The sequence below is a fragment of the Anopheles ziemanni genome, chromosome 3 (genome assembly GCF_943734765.1).
Source record: "Anopheles ziemanni chromosome 3, idAnoZiCoDA_A2_x.2, whole genome shotgun sequence".
Taxonomy (NCBI): domain Eukaryota; kingdom Metazoa; phylum Arthropoda; class Insecta; order Diptera; family Culicidae; genus Anopheles; species Anopheles ziemanni.
This window is the reverse complement of record NC_080706.1, coordinates 6,580,073-6,592,036: the sequence shown is the minus strand read 5'-3', so window position 1 is coordinate 6,592,036 and position 11,964 is coordinate 6,580,073. Positions and strand designations below refer to the sequence as shown.

The 11,964-nt window shown below is 47.2% G+C and overlaps 1 protein-coding gene across 1 annotated transcript; it reads left to right on the top strand.

The window, feature by feature from the left end:
- The first annotated feature begins 10,426 nt into the window (after positions 1–10,426).
- LOC131288807 (uncharacterized) lies at positions 10,427–11,236 on the top strand. The gene is made up of 4 exons (XM_058317984.1): positions 10,427–10,477; positions 10,574–10,720; positions 10,789–10,959; positions 11,060–11,236. The coding sequence occupies exons 1-4, from the start codon at positions 10,427–10,429 to the stop codon at positions 11,234–11,236; spliced, it is 546 nt and encodes a 181-aa protein (XP_058173967.1).
- The last annotated feature ends 728 nt before the right edge of the window (positions 11,237–11,964 follow it).

Here is an 11,964-nt window from a genome sequence, read left to right as displayed (position 1 = left end):
TTTCATCTAGAATATGACCCAAGTATCTTCTTTGGGACTGATTAAAGCTGCACTTACTTGGCCTTATCGTAAATCCGTATTCTTGAAGCCTCTGCAATACCGCTCGTAAATTCCGATCATGAGCATCCACAGTGTTTCCTCCGATCACAATATCGTCCATGTACGCAGCTACTCCTTCTAGCCCCGCCAGCATTGTATCGATGAGCTGTTGAAAAGCTCCTGGGGCTGCCTTTACTCCTGGGGGCAAACGGTTATACCTATATAAACCGCGGTGTGTATTAACCGTGAGTAGCTCGCGACTCTGCTCTGCCACTTCTACCTGTAGAAAGGCATCGGAAAGATCTAACTGGCTGAAAATAGAGCAGGTGCTTAGATTAGCGAATATTTCCTCCGGCAGCGGTAAAGGGTATTGGTGTGACATCAGTGCTTCATTTAAACCAGTCGAGTAATCACCACAAATTCTGATGGTTCCATTCGCCTTCCGTACGACAACTATTGGTGCCGCCCATTCAGAATACTCGACGGGAGTGATGATACCTTCACTCTCCAAACGATGCAACTCTCCTTCCACTGCTTGTCGCATGGCATAAGCCACTGGCCTCTTCGGACGAAATATTGCACTGACTCCTTCCTTCAGGACCAAACTAATCTTTGCCTTAACGCAACACCCAAGCTTCGGTGCGAAGAGTGTCGGGAACGATATTTTCAAACTTGCAACTGCATCCTGCACAACATTTATCTGGTTGCAGATCGATGATAATGGGACATCCCATAGACCAAATTTGTCCATTATGTCCGTTCCCAACAAAAGCAGATTGCAACTCGCAACTCTTATTAGGCACTGCTGCTGGTGACGTCCAATCGTAACTGCACATTTAAATTCACCCAATATTTGTACCAAATTACCGGACGCTGACCTGGCATTTATTCCAGTCGGCCACAGCGTCGGCCTGCCCATGTTGCACCATACATCTCTTGAAATGATACTAATTTCAGCGCCCGTGTCCACCATCATCGACACTGGTGTGTGATCTAATATCACATTTACATGGCCACGACGGCCACTGTACACTGTGTTCACTAGAACCGTTTTAATGGATTGCTTTCGTTTATTGCGCCATCTTTGGGCTGATGCACAAAAACCTTCTTTATGCCCTATAACGTGGCATCTTTGGCATTTGTGGGACTTCTTCGGACAATTTTGCGCGAAATGCCCTCCACCACAAAGCCAACATTTTACTTTTTTCTCTTGCGGTCTGGAAAATTTTGATTTATAATTCAGGTCTCGCACAACCGCAATACTTTTCTCCGATTTAGCTATCATAGCGGTGTCACGCTTTAAGCTGACCAAACGCTTGCATTCATCGGTCATCTGGGCCAGGGTAAGCACTCTCCTTTCTTCCAGGCAGCTTAGTAGCCGGATGCGTGTCTCTGTGTGGGACTCCTCTTTCAACCCACACACGAACACTAGACATTTCAGCTCTTCTTCCGACATCCCGTTCATTGTGGACTCGATAACGGCTCTGTTAACTCGGCACGAATACATTACAAAATCTTCATCTGGTAGCTTTTGCAGATTCAAACAACGGAAACATTTTTCAATCTTCGACGTTGGGGAACCAAATAACTTTTTCAACTTTTCCACCGTGGTTTTAAAATCGAATTCGTTTGGTTTTGCCGGTAGCACATGGCTTGCGTATTTTTCATGCTCGGCCAGTCCTAACTTTCTCAGTAACAACCTGACACGAGCGGCGTCGTCCAACCCCTCCGTGTCCTTTTCGAATAAATCCTCGTACCTGCTGTACCATCCGGTAAAGGTTACGCGATCTTCCCGGTCGAACTGGAATTCTTTAATGTTGTTCGCTAAAGACTCGATCGTTCTCGCCGTGTCCGTCGGCTCTTTAGCTTTTAAAACCGCAAAAAGTTCCGTCACCAATTTCTCCTGCTGGTTCAGGAACGCTTGCTGCTGCTGCTGCATAGCTTCCCGCTGCTGTTTGAAGATTTCCTGAATCCAGCTTGATTCAGGATCAGCTTGCCGATGTGAGCCATTAACCTCGCGCGATGGCTGCTGCTCACGATGCGCCTCCATTGCACTTTTGTAATGCGCGACCGTTGACCTCTTTACTTAACAACGTGCCGTGCGCCTTTTTTTCATTTGCCGCGTACAATCGTCTCTCTACCTCGTCGCCACTTTTGTGTTTTGTGATAAAACAATAACTTTATTATAATAAACACATTAAAAATACAAGATACTAATAACAGATTAAAACTGGCGGACCGTCACGACGACGCGTCCGCTCCGCTCGAGATGCCGATCAGAAGAGGTCTTCTTTGCACCTCTTTACACCGCAGGACACTTCTCCACTGACAGCCTCCTGTCAGTGAGAGTGTCAGTCGGTCCATCGCTCTCTGCTAGCCGCTGGGTCGACGCGGTGCGGCTGCTAACACACAGTTTAACGAATGTATCATTGAGGTGGCTTCACAGTAAGTTATTGCAAAATATTTCATTTTATTTGACGATTAACGAACTGACAACCATTTTCATAAGTAACTGTTTCGATAAACACCGTTCACCAGTCTTGGCAAGCAATAAAATTATCAACAACATTTCACAATACCGCAAATGTTATAAATATTAAACACTACATAAATCACTGAAGATTACCGTATCAGCTGATTTCAAAACTCTAACCCACTCACACGTTCATTCAAACATCGTTAGCTCGCGTCGCTTACTATGTTTCATTTTCATGCTTTGTTTTCACAAAACACACTCACCCAAAACTACACCAATTTATAGCCTACACTTTGAAATTACCTTCACTTGAACGATGCTTTCTGGCGATCGTTGAAATTTGACTATCGCTCGCCTCGAGCACAACAACCCACTCGCAACTGTTACCACTCACGCAAGGAAAATCTACGCCACGCTCGGTGGCCGCGCGCTTCAGTGCGTTTTTCTCTTCGCGTGGAAAATCGTGCACGTCGCGTGCAAAACGCCTCGGAAATTCGCTTCGCCCAAGCAGGGAAGGAAAATGTGCTGCTGCGTACGGCGAACCGCGTGCTATATTCGTACGCAACCAACGCGACAACCAGACTGAAGCGACAAACTCGACCGCTACCTTCTAGAGGGCCACAAGGCAGCAAAGGTTCGCTCGGATCGGCCGTCGTCGGCGGCTGTTGTGCTTTTGTGGGGTGTGAGCACGTTGTTTACCTCGCCGCCTGTCTCTCACTCTGTTCACCTTTCCTACGGCTGTCTTCTGCCTCTAACGCCAACGCGATGCCCTTCACCAAAAGGGACGGGCATTCGAATGGATATCAACACGGCGCCGACGGTAAAGCACACGCAGCAGCCGAACGCCGAAATCGGAGAGCGTGTGAGTGTGAGATGAACGACGTCGAGCGAGCGAAAGCACGCTCGTGAGAGAGCCTACCGAAAACTGCCCCCTCAAAAAGTGCATCAGGCGCGCTGGTGCATCTGCATTTCCCGATGCAACGCGCGATTGAAGAGGAGAACGCGAAACGAGATGAGATGTGATTTTCCGCCTGCTAGGGTTTGGTGAGAGAAGGCTCACCTTCGTGCAGCTCACTGTTTTCATCGAATTCTCCTCCACCGACGCGTCATGATGAGGAGACGAGCTGCTGCAGAGCGCGCAGGCGTGTGCATCGAGTCGTGACGTTCATCGTTCACAATCTCGTCCGACAGTCTCGCTAGCAAGCTTTCGTAGGTCGGCGTTTCTCAGGCGTAACGGTCCGATAGTGCACTATATGATTGGAGTGAGCCGCTTTATATATATTAGCAGCCCATCGAGCGTCACCGCGTGGACGCACACGCTTTGCTCGGGCAGTTTCCAACGTCATCTGGACGAAATTATTGACATCATTAAGTGAAACCGCTGCGAAACGGTAAACAATAAACGTGATATGCGACGTGAGTTTACTCGGAGAGATGACATGAGTTGGGCCACGGATGCATTTATACTCAATCACATGAAGGCTCACGCAGCATCCATCGTGAACGCCGTCCTGGGGAAACAGATCCAAATGAACGTTCTCCAGCTGATTTCTCACCGGACTCACTCGCAGCGCTCGACTCACGACAAATCTTTCCCCTCGCCGAATCAACCGGCATTGTCGGTCCAAAATTCACTTTCGTTACGGTTGCTCGCGCTCCGCCGCGATGTGCCCGTTTTTCGGTGACTGAATTCGTTACACCGTCCTCTCGGGGAGGAGGCGACGAAGTGACAGCGACTGGAGGGGGGTATTTTGGAACGGTGGAAAGATATATCCACCGCACGCTCTGGCCCCCCGTGACTTAGGAGCCCGCGGGTTGGGAGGCTTTTTATTCAACCGCGTGTTTTACCGCTCACTGAAGCGGTGTGGCCATTGTTCGAACTTTACAATGTGCGGGTGAAGGGTTCGCTTTTTCGGAGGCGGAAATAGGGGGCGCGAAAAAGGGAAGCGATCTTCCGCACTCTTTCTCGCTCATCACGCCCCAAAGGGAAAGGCCGAGCCGAGCCGGAGCCCAGAAGCGAACGGGGAGGGTGAATAAAAACACAACATGGCACCGTTCGTAAGAGCGTAACGAAACCATGCAAACCACGCCGTTCCGTGACGTTACATTTTAAGTCAACGGCACTCCGAGCGTCCAAGCGACCCAGGTCCCACCTCCGCCCCCCCCCTCTCGGCCCCTCCGCAATCCGTATGGTCAAGCATTCGTGACCTCTTTGGGGGTTGGACACGGATTTTTGCGAAACCGAGCTGAAATAAGCCGCAGTCTCGAACACCCCCAACTCCAAAATATCACGCAGTGTTGGGAAAATACGTTCGCGGGTTTGGAATCGAATTTGGAATGTGTATGGCTGTGTTTGGGACACATCCATTGTGTCCGGCGAGCGGCGGACCGATGTCACGTTCTTTCGTTTCTGTTTCATTCCGACGCACGAAAGTGGAATCACAATCGCCAGATCGAACGTTACGAATAGTTGCACTTACTCCCGCCGTACTCCCGTACCGGACCGGAAATGGCCCACCGGAAGAGCGCTTGATGACGCACCGTGGTGCTGACAATAATGCATTCGCCCCTTCGGCCATCCATCGGCGGGAAGGGGACTTCGCATGTAAACGCGAAAGCGGAGAGTGCAGCACCCGAACAATGGGAACATATTTTTGAAATTCTTTACAAAGACAAAGGGAGACCCTCTCCGCCTCCCCTTTTGGGGTGACGGCGGGACGCGGTGGACCCTGTTGTTTCAAACCCGCCCTGGGGCAATTTCATGTCGTTGTTTTGAATGTACTTATGTTTATTTATTTTATGACGGTTGCAACCGGTGGGCAATCGCGTTCCGTTCTAAAGGTGAGTGCTTTTCCCATTTTGAGGCCAAACATTGTTGTTTGGTTCCGAGGCCAATCAGTAAAGTATGCTCGTGTTTTGGATTTTCGTGGAAGCGTTACATATTGTATTTTCCTCTCATTTGAGATTCATAACTCCATCGTCGGTTTTGGATGGCTGACGGTTCCTTGAAATTAAAGCTCACCGTTGCGGACCCAACCCAATGTTTCCAAGAAAATAAACACACAATAACGATTTGTGTACGATCGTTTTCAAAAGGATTTACAATCATTTATCTCCACTCGGCATAACAAATTTACACCAATTTACCGACTGAAGTAACAATGTCGCCTTGCGCAACGGATTTTAATTAAATTATTAAAACACACACCTTGGCCGTTTGGAGGTTCAGGTACATAAAATAAAAACTGACGCTCTCAAGGCAGTAACCATCGTTCGGATAAACCGAACTAATGCGAAAATGCAACACCGTCAACCAACCCACCGGTGATGCAACGGAGGTATTATCAAATAGAAGACGATGAGAAAACAAACCCACTTCGGCCAAACTTCGCACCATTAAACCCCTCCCCCTCCTCGAGGGGAAGCACCTTTCCACCTCATCTCGCGGTGGCTTTCGCGGGTAATTAGCAGTAATTCATCGTTGTCGCTCCCACATCTTCGGTGCAGAGGCCATCGCAAGGCAGCCTCGAACCGCGCGGACATTGATCATGACCGTGGCCGTAAATCATTCGCGAGTGGATCGGACGGCTCCGGTGCGCTCCGGATCTGCCCGGCCGCGCGGTGTCAGCTTGCCAGGGATAATCTTCTGCGGTCGCTTTTTGCATTCCCGGCGGTGAGAACAATGGCTGCCCAACGGGGATGGGTTGGCGGAAGTGGTGAAGGTCCAGCTACCAAAGTATTAGATAGAGCAAGCTAGAGAGATGTTATCCACCGACACGCATACCGGTGGCCGAAGATGGGCTGCATGCAGGGTACGAAGATGGAATGTGTGGCCGAAGACGGTGCGAAGAAGTTTGTTGGGAGTGGAAGCCCGCCGGCGGCAAATGACCTTCCCACGGCGTAACGCGAAACCGGGACCGGTATCACGATGACAATAGTGCGTCCGTCCGTGAACAATACCGTTCGGTTCGGGCAGAATGGGGCCTTTTGTGGTCGAGCTGCAAGTAATGCGCCTCTCGAGCAACTGGTCGTCTTTGGCGCCGAAGCAGGAAACGGAGAAGACGCCACGACGGAACGAAGGGAACGATCGAACACACACACGCACAGCACTGACCTCGGCCCTGAGGGATGTGGACAAAGTGGCCTTCAAGATCTTCACCTGATAGCCGCGCTGATGGATGGAGTGCATCGTGGTCATCGTCTGCGAAAAGCGCTGGAATGCAGCTTAGACAGTCCAGAGAAAGGAACAAAGGAAGCAAACAAACAGAAGGAAAGATGATTCAGAACGTTCGTTGCTCTGTTGTCGTTATTTAAGCGCACATTCTTTAGTAAAGGTTCGTGATCAAAAATCAAACGCGGGTCAAACGTTACAATTCTGCAAACTGTTGGAACTAATTTGATATCCATGTAAATGACAATGTTCGTAGATAGCAAAAGGACATTGTCATCGGTTTACGACCACAGCGAGCAAAAGCAACGTACGGACACTGAAAACGAAATGAATTGTCGTGCGGTTGCAGTTAGCTGTGAGACAATTTCCTTGTCGTTTGCCAACTTTATTTCTTCAACACCTCGTGCAACCAACCGGAAGTCCGCCACTGTCGTGTCAGCTTCACGGCCACACTTTATTCAACACCAACCAATAACACCGTGAGGAAAATGAGGAAGGAGACGGAAAACCTCCACAAGAAAGGACATCACAATCCCGAGCCACAACCACAGCAAAGGGAAGCGATACATCGCACAACAAACAGACAGACTAACAGACAAACAAACAAACAAACAAAGCGAAAACAATCCCGACCGAAATGCGAAATACCACCTTCCCTTTGCGCCTTGCAAGCGTTCCATGGAGCAATGCAAAGGGTCAGAGAGAAACTTCTCCAATAAGGCGCGTTTTCACGTAAGGCAGCGGGTGGGGCTTGCGGTGGACGCGCGGAGACCGGGTCGTAAGGACGGTGATGGGTTTTACATTTCCGGAACAGTCAAAGCGACGGTTTACATAAAAATTGCTCTGCTTTACAATCGGTCCTTTTCTTTCCACTGTTTTTTTTTTCTTTTCTTGCATTTTATTGTTGTCCGGAGATAAAAGACGGGCTTCCTTCTTCGCATTCTGGCCGCGCGCAGATGGTAACAACAACATCCTGACGCCATTTTTCCCTTGCAAACGCAGGAGCTGTGTCCGCTGTCAGGAGCTGCTGACGAGAACTTTATCAATAATCGCCGGCGGTCCACTCTGGACTGGAGGTTTTACCGAACCGAAAGAACGTGCTGTTGTTTTATGGACATGCTAAGCGGCTTATCAAATAAATTGTTGAACTTAAACCAAAACTCTGAAAACATTTTCGATTTGTAACAAAAATTTGGAAATTGGAAGATTTATATTTCATTTTATAGTTTTCAATCGAAAATTGTAAAGTTTTCTCAGTATCATGTTCTTGTCTGATTCGCAAAACAAATTCTCTTATTCCAATTCCATGTATTTCCACAAATCCACTGGCTTACATCCTTGCTCGTAACACGACGGTATTTGTTAGCGTATCCTACGGCAACCTTTCCGAGGACACGAAAACCGCTTTCCACCTGCTCCGGCTGTCGTCGAGGTGATCGATGTCGGTTCAATATTGTCGCTGATGGAATGACACTTATCTTTCGCCCATCCTCCCGTGCTCGACCCGAACTTTATCCACCTCTCGAGGGACCGGGGACTCGACCCCGTTTTTGGTCGATGTTTGCGGTGGCGCCTCATTAAAACCCACCCACCTCTCGCCGGTTCATGCCAAAAAGGAAGGCAGCACGCGTCGTAGCCAGCTCGAGGTACAGCGCGGAAGATTCTCGACATTGTGCGTGCCATCGAAAGGCGTCTACCTGCCGAAAGCTGGTTGACCTCGAACATGAGTCGAACCGGGCCTGCCGTGTTATCCTGCGGTGTAATCTTTTCCAATATTTGTCCCCCGCTGGGCGGTAAGTATGTTTGTGTCTGCGGCCCGAAACGTCAACAGTCATAAACATAAACGGGCTGCCGCCATTAGACCCTCGAGGGCCGACGGGTGTCGCCTCCGGTTCAAGACAGTCCAGAAGTTAGCGCTTTCGGCGCCGGCGAGGCACCTGCGTGTCCTTTCAGTAGGCTTCACGTGCTTTTATTGACACAACCCACCCTTTTGGCCCGGGTCTTCAGTTCGTTCACAGCATCGGTCGCCCGGTCGACCGCCGAAGATCTAATCTCCCAAGTGTTGTGTCCCAGCGTCAGGTAGAATCAGAAGCTAATTACTCGACGGACGACTGGCAGCTCGGAGGAAAGAATTACGGCCATGATCCGTCCCGGAATGGGATCCGTCTCAGGAGTGGTCTCCATGGAAATGGTTCACGTTGGCACATCGAGAGCGGGCACAGAGGTAAGGCACGAAAGTCAATCGGTGTCACCGGCTGTTCGAGATACACCGGACTCTTTGGGATTTCTACGAACTTTTCGGGTACGGGACTGCCTCCTCCAAATGAAACTCTCTCGACGAAACGCATTTCTCAGGACATGCGATAACAAGAACAACTTTGCCCAACAATCGGATTGAATGAATGAAATGTCGGTTCTTCTTAGTGAGAATCATGTTATTGTCATCTTCTTAGAGGGACCATTTCAAATGAGCAGGCTGCAGGGTATGTACGTCGCAGTCAAACGATAAATCTGTTTTATCTTAATACCCTGATAAGCCTTAAACGCGATGGTTTTGAGTCTTTGGCTGTTGAAAATAGGATATCCAAAACAAATATCGCTCATGGAGGGAAAGAATAAAAATTCTTTCTGAAATTGATCGTTTGTTCATACTTTGAAATAAACAATTGATTTCAAGGTTCATTGCCTAAGTTTAATCAAATAAAACAGAACTCAGCTCATGCATGATATTTAGCTAAATTTATAAGAATAACATGATTTTTTCCTTTTATTTCACCATTGTATGTGCTCTCAAATAAAACAAAAATCTTAGCATTACATATTTACCAGTCTTGAGTCTAAGCCCGAACTCAACAGGTGTGCATGCGATAGGAAAAGTTTTTCCAACGCTTGAGAAAGCTCGTTGTAACTCAAATACACAACTCACACCGACGACGAAAGACTGCACACACGCAACAGTGCGTTAATTTCTTCCGTTTATTGTTCTTTCCTTCTAATTCTTCCTAATAACCACACCTTCCTAGCGCAAAGGGATGAAGTGTGAGTTTCTGCTTTGTTTAAGTTTAAATTGGCGTAAGTGAAAAATTCAGAGCCTCATACAACGAACGTCCCAGAGATCTTCACACTACCTGCGAATCAAACGGACTGAAAATATTTAGAAGGGTCTGGTTGGTTTAATTTTTATACCGTCAACAATTATATCCGAGTGAAATGGTCGTGAAATGGCGTGGATATTATTCGATGCATCGAGCCATACAATCCGATTCGGAGTTAATCACACATGGAAATGTAAAAAACAATCTAATAGTAATGGAATTACTGGGTACTAAAGTTTGCATATATTTGACATCTGTTTAGCAAAAATTTTGGGTCTAAATACAATTACATTTATTTCCACATCAAATGATAATGTTAAAAATTTATTGAAGTAATTCAACAAACATTTAAATTACTGACCTTGGTAGATCAAAAATGAAAAGTCGTTAATGATTACCGAAAATTTGTGTTCTTAAAATAGATCAATTAAAAGTCGATTCATATCCCATTCCAGCAAACTAAAATCCATATTTGAAATTCATTTCAATTATTTCTGCCAGCACACATACTATCTCGTAGCCAATCATTGTTTTATCATAAAACTTTAATCTCAGTGTAGGCGCTATAAATAAGCCTTTTCCGCAGCAGTGGTCCAGTTGTAGTTCCAGGCGTGCTGTAAAGTTGTTCCCGACCACTGACACAACATGTTCAAGCAGTTATCTTTGCTGTTGCTGGTAGTGCAGCTGATTGCACGGGTAAGAGCGGTGACCAGGAGTTGCTAATGCAAGTTTGCTGTTACAAATAAGTTTCACATTGACAAAATCATGCATACGTACGTCTTACTTTTACAGAGCACGGCAGTGGTAAAGTTTGAGAACCTCAACTACGAGCTGAACAAGGACTTCATGCATGGAAACATTTTCATCAAAAGTCAAAACGATAAGTACTCGTTCGGGGCCGACGTGGAGATGTCGAAGAAAATCGAAGGGAGTGTCATTGTAGGTTCAAATGTAGACTCGAGGAGACGACTGTTTATATTGACCCTGGTCTTTTTTTTTCGTTATAGGTCACGCCGGTCCTGCAGCATCTGGTCAAGGGCGAGTACCACACGATGGTGAATATCGATCTGGACACATGCAAGGTGGACCCGCTGATGTCGGAAAACTCCATCGTACGCACGATCGCCAAGGAATCGACCAAGTTCATCAATTTCTCACTCATGTGTCCCTACAATCCGGTAAGCGTTCGGTCTTAGAAGGCCTGCCGGTGCTTTCGAACGGGAACAGTTTCACATTTGTAGACAATCATTAATTATCCATCCCCATGTCGATTTGCAGGGTCGCTATTTGTTAAATGACTTTACACTCGATTCGGAAAGTCCACTGCTGAAGCTGATTCCGAACGGCAAGTACAAGATGCAGCTGTCGGCAACACACTACCCGACCCCCGATTCCCCCCCCATCCCGTTGTTCAAGTACTCGATCGATTTCGAGCTGTATCCTGCCAGCAGCTAAAAAGGATTTCCTTGGGATGTTCTGGATAAAAGGAATTAAAAAAACATTATGCATTGATCTTAGATTCCGTTTTGGGACAGATGCAATGTTAAAGAAACTGAGTAATGAATGCAATGCAATGCAGCAAAACAGATTAACCTTAAACATGTATATGCCACGAAAACGGGGGTACGTGTGGTTTTCAAGCTTCAATAAAAAAATCGATACACGCAAGCCATTTCTTTTAGTAAGTTTCATAAACACATATATCCGAACCAAGCGGATGCAACATTGGAACTCTAAAATTCATTAATGTTATCAATCACTGCAAAAGTTTCGGTCGGCTACAACACGAATCAATTAAACATTCAGAAAAGGTCAAATCCTAAATTTCACAGCATTTTCCATTGTAATAAGAATCTCTCGAATGGCAGGAGACTGTTGTAAATTAAAATTCTGGTCCCTTGCCATCATCGCCGATAATCGTTACGGCCCAAATCTACCCAAACAAATTCCGCGACGTAAATCCACCCGAAATATTCGCCTAATCCGCCAACGATCGCCACCCGAGGTAGAAATTCTGGCAAAACCCTAGGCCCCTTTGGTTGGACCTTTTCACCAAACCCCCCGGATATATGCTGTCTCGGGGTATGAGCCACCAAGCAACGTTCCGGGTGACTGCGCTTTAATCAGCAGTCGGACGAACTTTTTCCGTCCACCGATGCCGTTAATTACCCTGCTCGAAACCA

Excerpts from the sequence above, each read along its gene's own strand:
- LOC131288807 (XM_058317984.1), top strand. The coding sequence starts at position 10,427 with ATGTTCAAGCAGTTATCTTTGCTGTTGCTGGTAGTGCAGCTGATTGCA. Across the intron at positions 10,721-10,788 it reads AAATCGAAGGGAGTGTCATT|GTCACGCCGGTCCTGCAGCA; the intron begins GTAGGTTCAAAT and ends TTTTCGTTATAG. Across the intron at positions 10,960-11,059 it reads TCATGTGTCCCTACAATCCG|GGTCGCTATTTGTTAAATGA; the intron begins GTAAGCGTTCGG and ends GTCGATTTGCAG.